General features: G+C 25.1%; 1 protein-coding gene across 1 annotated transcript in view; it reads right to left on the bottom strand.

The window, feature by feature from the left end:
• LOAG_18250 (CBR-QUI-1 protein) overlaps positions 1-10,190 on the bottom strand; it is a gene marked incomplete at both ends in the record, with an annotated part of 11,556 nt that extends 1,366 nt beyond the window's left edge. The window contains 24 exons of the mRNA XM_020450914.1: positions 108-300; positions 915-1,083; positions 1,670-1,887; positions 2,170-2,304; positions 2,545-2,654; positions 2,873-2,975; positions 3,164-3,407; positions 3,551-3,653; positions 3,731-3,833; positions 3,944-4,051; positions 4,830-4,937; positions 5,125-5,246; positions 5,420-5,519; positions 6,132-6,268; positions 6,465-6,651; positions 7,009-7,109; positions 7,344-7,632; positions 7,766-8,195; positions 8,306-8,595; positions 8,950-9,071; positions 9,258-9,396; positions 9,614-9,741; positions 9,935-10,034; positions 10,134-10,190. Of these exons, the coding sequence (XP_020305357.1) occupies positions 108-300; positions 915-1,083; positions 1,670-1,887; positions 2,170-2,304; positions 2,545-2,654; positions 2,873-2,975; positions 3,164-3,407; positions 3,551-3,653; positions 3,731-3,833; positions 3,944-4,051; positions 4,830-4,937; positions 5,125-5,246; positions 5,420-5,519; positions 6,132-6,268; positions 6,465-6,651; positions 7,009-7,109; positions 7,344-7,632; positions 7,766-8,195; positions 8,306-8,595; positions 8,950-9,071; positions 9,258-9,396; positions 9,614-9,741; positions 9,935-10,034; positions 10,134-10,190 (3,796 nt within the window). The remainder of the gene's footprint in view (positions 1-107; positions 301-914; positions 1,084-1,669; positions 1,888-2,169; positions 2,305-2,544; positions 2,655-2,872; positions 2,976-3,163; positions 3,408-3,550; positions 3,654-3,730; positions 3,834-3,943; positions 4,052-4,829; positions 4,938-5,124; positions 5,247-5,419; positions 5,520-6,131; positions 6,269-6,464; positions 6,652-7,008; positions 7,110-7,343; positions 7,633-7,765; positions 8,196-8,305; positions 8,596-8,949; positions 9,072-9,257; positions 9,397-9,613; positions 9,742-9,934; positions 10,035-10,133) is intronic.
• Positions 10,191-11,204: the final 1,014 nt, after the last annotated feature.

Raw genomic sequence — 11,204 nt, 5'->3', positions numbered from 1 at the left:
AAAAAAAAAAAAAAATTACATAGTGAAAAATCATATTTAATCGTTCATTTGAAATTTGATAAAGATTTTAATTAATTTTTTTTTTTGTCCAAAATTGCTTATGTAACCTGAAAGAATAATAGCTCCATCAGCATTAAAAGCTAATGCTGTTATAGCTGATTCCGTTTTCAATGAAAGAAGAGAATTTCCGGTTGATGTTGCCCAAATAATAATTTGTGAATCTTTCGCACCACTAATAATTATATTTTCATTGTCTGCGATAGCACAACACATTACTGTTTCTTCATGTCCAACAAGTACCTATAAATGATTGATTGATTAAAATTGTAAATGTTATGAACAATTGACATGATGACAATTTATTACTGTATCATGTGACATTTTGTCATTTGTATTCCTTTTTTTTTTTTTTTTTTCTTCCTCCCACCCTCCCTCAACCCAGTTAATTTAAACTTTGTGGAAAAAAAAAATAAAAATTATTTGTTTCTTTAAACATCCAAACTTCATCAATGTCGTAATTATGTCATTGTTGTAATTATTTTGTCGTGTTTTTTTTTTTTCGTTTTTTATTAATAGTATAAGTAAATATAAATTGAAAAGATCAAAAATTATTGATTGAGTAAATGATAGTCTTTATCAATGTCATAATTATATCATATCATTGTTGTCAATTTCGTTTTTCTTTTTTCTTTTATTTCTTATTTATAAGTATCCATTGAAGAGATCAAAAGTTATTGATTAAATGATTGATAGCAACAGGCATAATTACGTTTTTTATGAATATTATATTATATTTGCTCAATTATAAGCAAGATATTTTCGATTTAATTATATCTTACTTCTTATAATTACAAAGAGTTAATGAGAATTAAGAGATAATTACTGTAATGATAAAAATATATGATTATCATTACCTGCATAAGGAGGCCAGTATTGGTTTGCCAAAGTTTTAAGGATAAATCAGCTGAACCGGTTACAAGTAAAGTACCTTTTGATGAGGTATTAAAACATGTTATTTCATCGTTATGACCAATTTCCGCTTTCATTATAACACTTTCATCCTCAATTGACCATATCTTCAATCTGATAAAAAGTTTTTTGTTTATTTTTCTTTTTCCAAGCTCTTAAATTAGGAACAAATTTTTTTTATTTTTTTATTTATCAAAATTACTTCATATTCCTTCTAGTATTTTCTGCAGTTTTGCACTTTTAATTAATCCATTTCATGGAAGTTTTCACTTGCTCAAACAATTATTATTTGAAGCAACAATGAAATAGCAATAATTTTTTACATTGATCCTATTTTTAGCTGACAAATGAGTTGACCGTTGACAAAGTTTTTTGAAGACCAAAATACAACCATATATGATCCGTTCGTTATACGATAATGTCATCAATAAAAGTAGATAAAATATCGTGCACTCTTATTTCTAACAATTACGGACGACAGTTCCACCGTTACTTTTTTTTTTTTTTTAACTTTGCAATAAAATTTTTTGTATTTTCAAAAAAAAAAAGAGATTCCTCTCACTTTTTTTTTTTTAAATAAAAATTTTCACTGTTCATTGGTTTATTTCATTAGCACATACAAAACATAAATAAACGAAATTCTTTCGAATTTCGTTTCATCCTTAAAATATAAAAACGGAAAGAAAAATGAAAAAGTTACTCTTTTTTATTGCTTGGAAAATATCCAATTAAATAGGTATTGTTTGGTGGCATGAAAACTGGTGCTTGAATACCGGTAAATGCAAGGATTCGATCCGCTTGGAATGTTTCATCAGCACCGAATAAATTCCATATCAGTACAGTGTTAGACTGATCAACTGATAATATTCGTTCACCATCAGATAAGCAAAAGATTGATTCTATGGCTTTGCTATGATGCTATAAAAGGAAAAAAAAAAAATTATATAAAGAAGATCTTCATCAATAATTCAAGTTATATTTCAATTTCTTTCTAAAGTAATTATAAATCCTCAATTTTTTTTTTAAATGTTAGTTTAATTTACTAATTATTTGTGGATTTTAAACTTGTCTTTCCAAGGCAATTTTAACATTTTCTAAATAAAATTTTAAAAATCTTAATGAAGAAAAAATACTTCAAACAAAGTTTATATGAAAAGTATAGCAGTACAATAGATGAGATATAGACATGGATAAACATACATTAACGATTCGTCTTAATTTTCCATTACTTGAATTCCAAATATTAATTTGACCTTCGGCATCACCACTTAGCAAGAAAATAGAATTGATGGAAAATTTTACACGAAATACTGGTACGGATCGTTGTTGAATCATCTGAAAAATAGCATCATAATTGATTTCGTTCTTTCCTTTCTGCTTCACTTTTTATGGATTTGAATTTTAAATAAATTTTAAGAAAAGTATTTGGAAATTTTTGGCTTCATGTATTACACTATCATTCATATCGTTTTTTTTAAAGTGGTTAGTGAAAAAAAAATTAAAAAGTTTAGATTTCATCAAATTATTTTAAACTTTTCCTTTATTTTTTTTTACAAATTATTTTGTAAAACGAACTGTACGAATACAATGACATATTTCTAAATCCCATAATGCCACAAAACCATCACTTGTTGAACAAGCAGCACTTTTCTCATCAGGTGACATACATACATCGGTTACAGTTTCTACAAAATTCTATAAAATCAAAAAAAATTTTGACTTTTTTTTAGCGAATCATTTAAAATTAACGGGTAATTACTAGTTTACATTAATAAAGGTTCGATAAATAGGCTTCCTGTTTTTATTATCAGGTATTGCTTGTTTGTCATTAAAATAATCTTTTTCTTTGAAAAGAACCTTTTATCAAATAACTTTTTTATCAAAATCAAAATTATCAAATAACTTTTTTCTTTGTTGGCACTTATTTCATGACGCTGACTTTGAATATTCCAAATACTGATTCGATTACCACATGCTGATAGTAAGAAGTAATTATCACTCGTAATCTAAATAATTTCCTTAAAAAAAAGGAAAAGAAAAATAAAAATATTGTGAAATTTGAAAAATCTAAATTTCGAAATTAGGAATTTTTAAATGATTAAAATATAATCAAATCCTTGTGAGTAATTTGATTATGCAATTTATTTTACTGATATTTAAAAATAAATTAAAATAGCTGAATGCAAAATGATACTTTAAGTGATGTAACCGGTTGTCTATTGATACAATTCAGGATATCCAAAAGTTTCCTGCTATGTATATCAAAAACATAAATCTTTGCAAATGTTCCAGCGAAAAGTTGGCAATCATCATATGCTGCAACCATTGAAACAATTTTTCCATCATGACCGGATAATTCATGTAATTTTTGACCGGATACTGTTCCGAATACTTTTAATGTTTCATCTTCACAAGCAACTACCACAAATGCATCGTTGCTAAAGAAATGAAAGGTTTAATTTATCTTAAAAATTACGATTGAATAAGCATAAGATAAGCAAGTCGATGTTATTTCATCAAGACAAAAAAAAAAAAGAAAAAAGGACGAAGAAATGATATTAAAGAAATCTGAAAGTTTTACCTAGTCATTGTCATGCATGATACCGGTGCCATAAGACCAGGTAATCGAACAGCTAATTCACCGGTTGATAAATTCCATACAATAACGACAAATTCGCCAGATCCTGAAATTAGCAATCAATACCGATGCATAATTCATTAATGATTTATATTTCAAAGTTTTTTTATAAGTCTTACATACCGGTAACCAAAAATTCATCATTTGATGCAAGCGCTAATGATACAACAGTTCCTGTATGATCTTTGAAAGATTTTACAACTTCCCAATTTTCCACCGATATTACCTGAAATTTTTTTTCTTTTTTTTTTTAGTAATATTTTCAATTAAACATTTAATGGTTTGAAATTGAAATTATCACATTGTAGCATTTAAATGATTTATGAAAATGCTCACATTGGCACATGCATCACTACCACCAGTGATAACATATTTGCAATCAGAAGTTATCAATGAGCAAATCACTCGACCTTTATGTGGTTTTAACACATGTGTTGCCTCATCCTGTAATTATTATTGCTTGATATGATTTGAAATAATTGTTCATATCAAATCAAATTTAATTACTGCTTTTGTACATAGCAATTTTGTTAACTAAAGGAGTTAATTGGGGGGGGGGGGGGGGGGGGAGGAAAAAAAAAAGACTAGCATTATTTCCGATAAATTATGCAGCATTAATCTGTCCGGAAAATTATAATAATATTTCTTTTTTTTTGGCAAAAAAAAAATTTAAAAAAACCAAGCCGATTTAAAAAAAAAAGCTAATTTGCTACTTATCAATGATGCAACATTACCGTTGAAAAATTCCATATTCTAACAGTAGAATCTGTTGATGTTGTTACAAAAATGCTCCATTACTGCTAGCAGATATTGATGTGATACGTCTTTCATGACCTGAAATAATAATTTCGAGTCTTTTTTTTTTCCTTTCTACTAACCTAACATTTTTTTTCCTCGTTTTCATAACCTAAAATATTAATAAAAACCGAACCTTTTTACTAACCTAAAATATATCAAAATTGATTAAAATGCGACATTTCGACATTTTCTACTAAATTGAAATAACAAATAATAATAAATGCTTAATTCTGAAGTATTCATTTCTTTGCAATCATTTGAGGAAGAGAAAAAATAAAAGTGAATTAATTTATATGAATTTAATTTCGATATATTCATTCCTTCTTGACCATGTAATCAATAAAGTTTAAAAAAAAAAAGAAAAAATCAACATACCCTTAAATGTACGAATTAATAATTGCGATGTAATATGATACATATACACTAAACCAATTGTTGATTCATTTCCAGCAATTAGTAAATGTTGATGATTATATGTTGGTTGCATAATTGTATATGATGAACGCCATTCTGGTAGTGTAAATGATAAAATCTTAAAATTTCTATGAAAATGATTTTTTTTTTATAAAAATGAAATTCGAACAAAATTAATTATTCTTAATTTTATGGAAATCTTAATTAGTATTATAGTTAGTATTAGTATTATAGTTAGTATATAGTTAGTATATATAATTAGTATTATAGTATTATGAATTATTTACATTTTCAAATTAACGTACCCGCTCAACTTTTTTTGGTGGTATCCAACATGTTAACGGTACTAATAACGGTTGATCATGATATCTGTCAACCCATAACATAGCTTGCTCAACCAGTACATTCAAAAATTGACTGTTTGTTGCTACAAAATGTACACAAAAAACAAACATTTATATTTTATTATTTATTTAATTATTCAATTTAATTACTGCAGTATATTTACTAAAGAAATACTTCTTTTAATGATAATAACAATAATAATAGTTAATAATAGTAATAATAACAATTCCAATTATAAATTAATTAGCTCCTAACCTCGTGTATATTGTAATCTATTAATCAGTTCAGCAGCCAATTGATTAGGATCACGTGTAATTGTATTTAACGATGGAAATATAACTTGTTGAAATAACACCTTAAATAAAATATATAAAACAAAATAATAAACTTTTTTTTTTTGTTCTTTCTCATTGTAAATATCAAATTTAGCCTATAAAATATAGTAGAATATGTTCAGCTAAAAGATTTCGATAAAAATTAATAAAAAATTTTAATAACAGGACGAGTAATTATTAATAATAATGATAAATTAGTAAGATTAGATTATAGGATAATATATGACTATTATTGTTAGACTAGATCACTAGTAATTTAAGTTTATAAGTCAACTCTGAGCTTATAGTAATGTGTCATTTTATCTCGAGTTTTTTTTTTCCCATCTTCTCATTCGATCAATTCTTTGCTTTCTATTAATTTCTTTTTAAATGATTGCTCAATCAATGATTTAATATTCATATATCAATAGAATAATTGGAATTTGAAATCTTTTTTCTTTTTTTTTTGTTTCTTCTTTTTATTTGAATTTTTAATTTGAAATATTTGAACGAATTATTTAAAATACTTTCTGATATTAGCAAGGAAACAATTAACATAGTTCATCCATTAATATATATGATAAGCTAATAGCTAATTATTGTTAAGCTAATAATTTGTCAAAAATCATAATTTATTGCGGTTGTAAGAATACCTGTATATCATGATGCAATACTTGCATGCAACATTCTTCATAAACACTTAAGAATTGGAAAATTCCGCATGCACGAATGTATGCTTCAACATATTCGAAATGACAAAGAGCAAATCCTTTCAATTCATCCATATTACCTAATTTAATTTCGATAACTTTTATCAAAAATTTGAAAATATTCATTGATAATTTTCAATTATAGTTTACAACAAGGTTTTCAAATTCTAGTTTTCAAATTTCAAATTAGTTTTCAAATTCTATTTAAGCAGAAAAAAAAACACATTGTTAAAAGTAATGCTTTTAAGCTTTTGGAAAGAAATTGAAATAATTTACCAGTATAGAGTAGATGATACCATAAATTGCGTACTTTACGTAAGTTTACCGTACCATCATCTAGTTTCAATGGTCGCGGAAATGCTGGAATTTCATTTGGTGAAGGTAGTAATGAACAAATCGAATGGGTACTGTCAACATCAGCAAATAAATGCGCAATTAATCCATGAGTTTTTATCACTTCTCTCTAGAATAAGGATATATATGTGTGTATATTATCCTTTAAATATATTTTAAATTTAAATTTAAATGACCTAAAACATTTAATTTAATTTTTTAATCGACAACATTTGGAAAAAAATGATGCAAATAGATGATAATCAAAGTAGAATTGTTAAATTAGCAAATGATATAATCATTCTAGTTGCTAATGACATTAAATGGAAGCTCCATTACTAAACAAACCAACAAACTTTGAAAGAAAAAAAAATTTCTTTCCAAACAGTTCAATTTTTTTAGCTAATTAAAATTTCCTGAATTGATTTTTTTAACTAATTAAAATTCCCTGGGTCAAGTTTTTTTTTTTTTTAAATACAAAATAAACCTGATTAGTTAAATAACGACGACGAGCTATATTTATAATAAATAAATGACTCCATTTGTAAACAAGACGATTTCCATATACAAATTCAACAATAAGGCATCCTAAATTTTACTTTAACAAATAATATTTAAAGAAAAAAATACTATGAATTGAGATATTTTTCAAAGCTTAAGAAATATGTGACATGTTGATCGGAAAATTCCAATTTTAATTGTCAAAAATTGTAGTTGACAATTGATCGGTTTAACCGTTCCACTGCATGTGACAAATAAAATGAATGGAAAAAATGTAAAGAGAAAAATGATCGAAACAAAAAAAAAAAATAATTTGTAAACCCAGTTTATCAATAACTGAATGAAGTCGTAATGATAATGATGAATTCGCGATAATTTCAGCATTCAATTCACCACTTGCCGTTAATGCATCCAAAATTTCCAAAGTAGTAAGCCCATGTGGTGTAACAATTAAAAGTTGCGCAAAGATTTGTACAAATAAAACACCATTATCATTTTCAATATGACAAAAGCGCTCATCAATATCACCAACAAGTGAACGATTAGTTCCATCAGTAATTTGTTTGAGTAATAATTGAGCAATAATAATGTTATTGTTATTGGCTTTAACCTAAAATCAATGTTAAACATAAGTTTTATCAATCTTTTAATTAATTATAATAAATTTAAGCTGAAAAATTGAAACTACATTTGAAAAATGGAATTTTTTAAATCAAAAAATAAAAGAACAAAAAAAAACGTACAATTTTCTGGATTTCATCTATTTGTTGCTTATTCAATGTATTATCATCGATATTTAATTTAACATATTCCATGATATCATCGGTTGTAAAATCCGGTAATTCAAACAGGATTGGTTCATGATGCATAAATGGTATTGTTATTGGATGATTTGTTGTACATATTAAAACAAGATTTGCTAAACATTTCCGGAATTGTCGGTCTAAATTACTCATCACTTGTCCATATTTGATCAAATTAGCATCATCAATTAGCACAAATACTGGTCGATTTAATTTTTCCAACAATGATTTGAATATTGCAAGTGTTGATGATAAATGAAATGATCTTATCAATGGTTCGGTATCTTGACCTGTTAGAGTACATAATGTCATGCATATTCCATGCCATAATTCATGCGCATATTCTGATGCAGATGTTAAATTAATAAACCTAAAAATTTTAATATTGAATTAATAAATTTAAAAAAAAAAATTTTAAATTGCATAAAGTATATAATTGTTTAATGCAAGAAAAAAAAAAAAAAAGAAAAAAGTTCGTACCTAATGATAACACAACGACCTTTGTTAATTAATACACCATACAATTGGCATAGAAGAGCTGTTTTGCCAGAAATTTCATCCCCTAAAATATGAAAGTATCCTTTGCTTTTATTGATCCAAATATCAAACATCTTATCGATATTCTCCCTGATTAGCCATTTCTTTGGTTGTTGTCGTTCAGCAAATGCCAAATGTACATCATTTTCAGCTTTTGCTACAGAATATTCATCATTCAACGGTTTTGTTGGCATACTTAATGAGGAAATGAAATTTTGCAAATGATCTGTTACCTGTAAATATAATTAGCAAGCAAATGTAACCAAAAGATAAACAATAAAGTAAACAAATAATTTACACAAATAAAAAAATAGAAAAAAAAATTAAAAAATTTTTGTAAAATAAAAAGGAAATAATAATTTTATAAAATTTTGAAACAATTTCATGAAACTATTCAATCTTTTTCTTTTTAAATGAATATTTTTAAATTTTCAAGTACAATTAATTTTATTATATTATATTATAAATACTAATTTAATTTTAAAGCTTTATTTTTTTTCTCTTTTTTTTATTTCTCAGTATTTCAAATTTAAATTCCATTTTTTTTTCGATGCAAAAAAATAAAAGAAAAGGAAAGTAAATGTAACCTCTCGTATAAACCATTTAATATAATTATTATTATTTCGCCCATCCGTACATTGTCTTCCAACTGATTCCATATTTAGTGAAATTATTGATGCTTTACTTAAGCGAACAGTTTCTTTCAATGCTTCAATTTTTCATGTCTTTTTCATTCCCAAAATCAGCCTGTTTTGTATCATCGATATTTGTCGTTTGTATATCTATTATAAAATATTAAAGTTAATTTCAATTTTTAATAAAGTTATTCTTTTTTCGTTTGAAAAATAATTAATCAATTAAAAACTTGTTATGTTTTAATTAACCAATTAAAAACCTGCTGTACTCCGGAGACAAAACAAAACTTTGTTTGGTTCAATTAATGCTATTTGAGTAATTTGTTCTGCAGCAGATGGGAAAAGATTTTGTTGTTGTACTTCCAGTTGTTGTTCCTGATTGTTATCATCTTGTGATATCTAAAGAAAAAAAAATCATTTATTATTGTTATCTTTTTGAGTAAAAACAATCAATCAGCTATTCATTTAAAAGTAACAAATGATAATTGTTATTTTCTTTTGATTTAAAAAATTTCCAAACAAATATTTGGAAATTAATTAAACAAAAAAAAAAAAGTGGGAGAAAAAAAAAGAAGGGAGGAAAAACTTTTTTCAAAAAAAAAAAAAAACCTTTTACAGCAGCTTGTTGTAAAATAGATGTAAGCATATTTCGATCAGCTAAATTAATTGGCTCATCTAAGAGCTTATAATCCATTGATTCCATTTCTTCACATTGTTTATAATACCGATAAAAAAGCTCAATTTCTGTAAAAAAAAAAAAGACAAAAGACTTATCTATTTTGCTATTCAAATAAATTTGTAATTGTCGAAAAAAAAAAATTTAACTTTTATCACCAATTTTTTGGATTGTTTAAATTGAAACATAATATTCCTTATGCATTCAAAATCCATCATATTATTTGAAATTACAAAATTCAAATTACATCTCAAAACATACCATTGCTTGTTTCTGAAAATGCTGCTTGAATTATTTGAAATTTTTCGATTGAAATTTTCTTTGGTAGAATACATTTCCCGTATTGATCACCCAGGAAGCACTTAAAATATTGAATTAATAAATTCATTTAAATAATTCAAAACTTAATACAGGAAAATTTAAAAGATTTTTAACAAATTTAAAATACTATAATACGAACCATAAGAAATGAAGTACACTTTGAGAATACATTAAGGACAGCTTCAAATGTTTCCATATCCAAGCTATCTGTAACTGGTTCCACAAATTCCACATCAATACCAAGTTGTAACGCATAATGTTGTATATCAATTGCAACATCTTTCACTAATGCTCGATATTCTCGTTCAAATTCTGATAAAAAAAAAGAAAAGAAAAAAGTAAAAAAAAATAGTTTTTAAATTTTTAATTATTATTTTTAAAATTGAAATTATTTGATATAATTGGGAAATTATTAGTGCTAATTACCGAGAAATTAAGAAAAAAAAGTTACAATTGAAAATTTGGTAAAAATTTAATTGTCCGAAATTATTTCTATTATGTAATGCAATATATATTTTATAATTTTACTGCATAGTTTTCACGAATAATTTATAATCTTATTTAGTATTAAAATTATATAATTTAAATTCATCCCATTTCTTAAGCTAATTATTCCACGATAATTTAATAAATTATTAATTTTGATCAAGTATCTACGAAATATTTGCAAATTTGTACTTTAATTTTTTCATAAATTACGATAATTTTGCATAAATTATTGAATAAAAATGAAATAGTGAAAAATGAATAAATAAAAAAAGAAAAAATTTATAAATATACCTTTTAAAGATGGAAAAAAAATTATGATACGTGCTTGTTGCAAAATTTTTGTGGAATATTTCGATTGTTGCAATTGCTTATCATTAATATCAGCATTAAGATGTGAATTTGTCACCACGGATTCAGCATTGAGACGAAACATGGAAATTACTAATTATCACACCATATAATTCAACCAACCATGTGACCATAGCAACATCGATATCTATAAAAGAAAAATAAAAAAAAAAACATGAAAGTTTCTTTTTCTTTTTTCCTTCCGTTTAATTTTTTTTTTTAAATTTTATTATGAACTTTAATTAACCTAATTTTTCAATTTGCTAAAATACATAATGTTATATTGGCTGAACACAGACGAACATATGTGTTTTATCTAACAAACAAACGAAAATTTAGCATTGCTTTATTTAAAGTTTATTTATTATTAATT

Source organism: Loa loa, assembly GCF_000183805.2.
Source record: "Loa loa unplaced genomic scaffold supercont3.238, whole genome shotgun sequence".
Classification (NCBI taxonomy): Eukaryota; Metazoa; Nematoda; class Chromadorea; order Rhabditida; family Onchocercidae; genus Loa; species Loa loa.
Note: the sequence above shows the minus strand (reverse complement) of the source record. Positions and strands in the feature narration are given on the sequence as shown.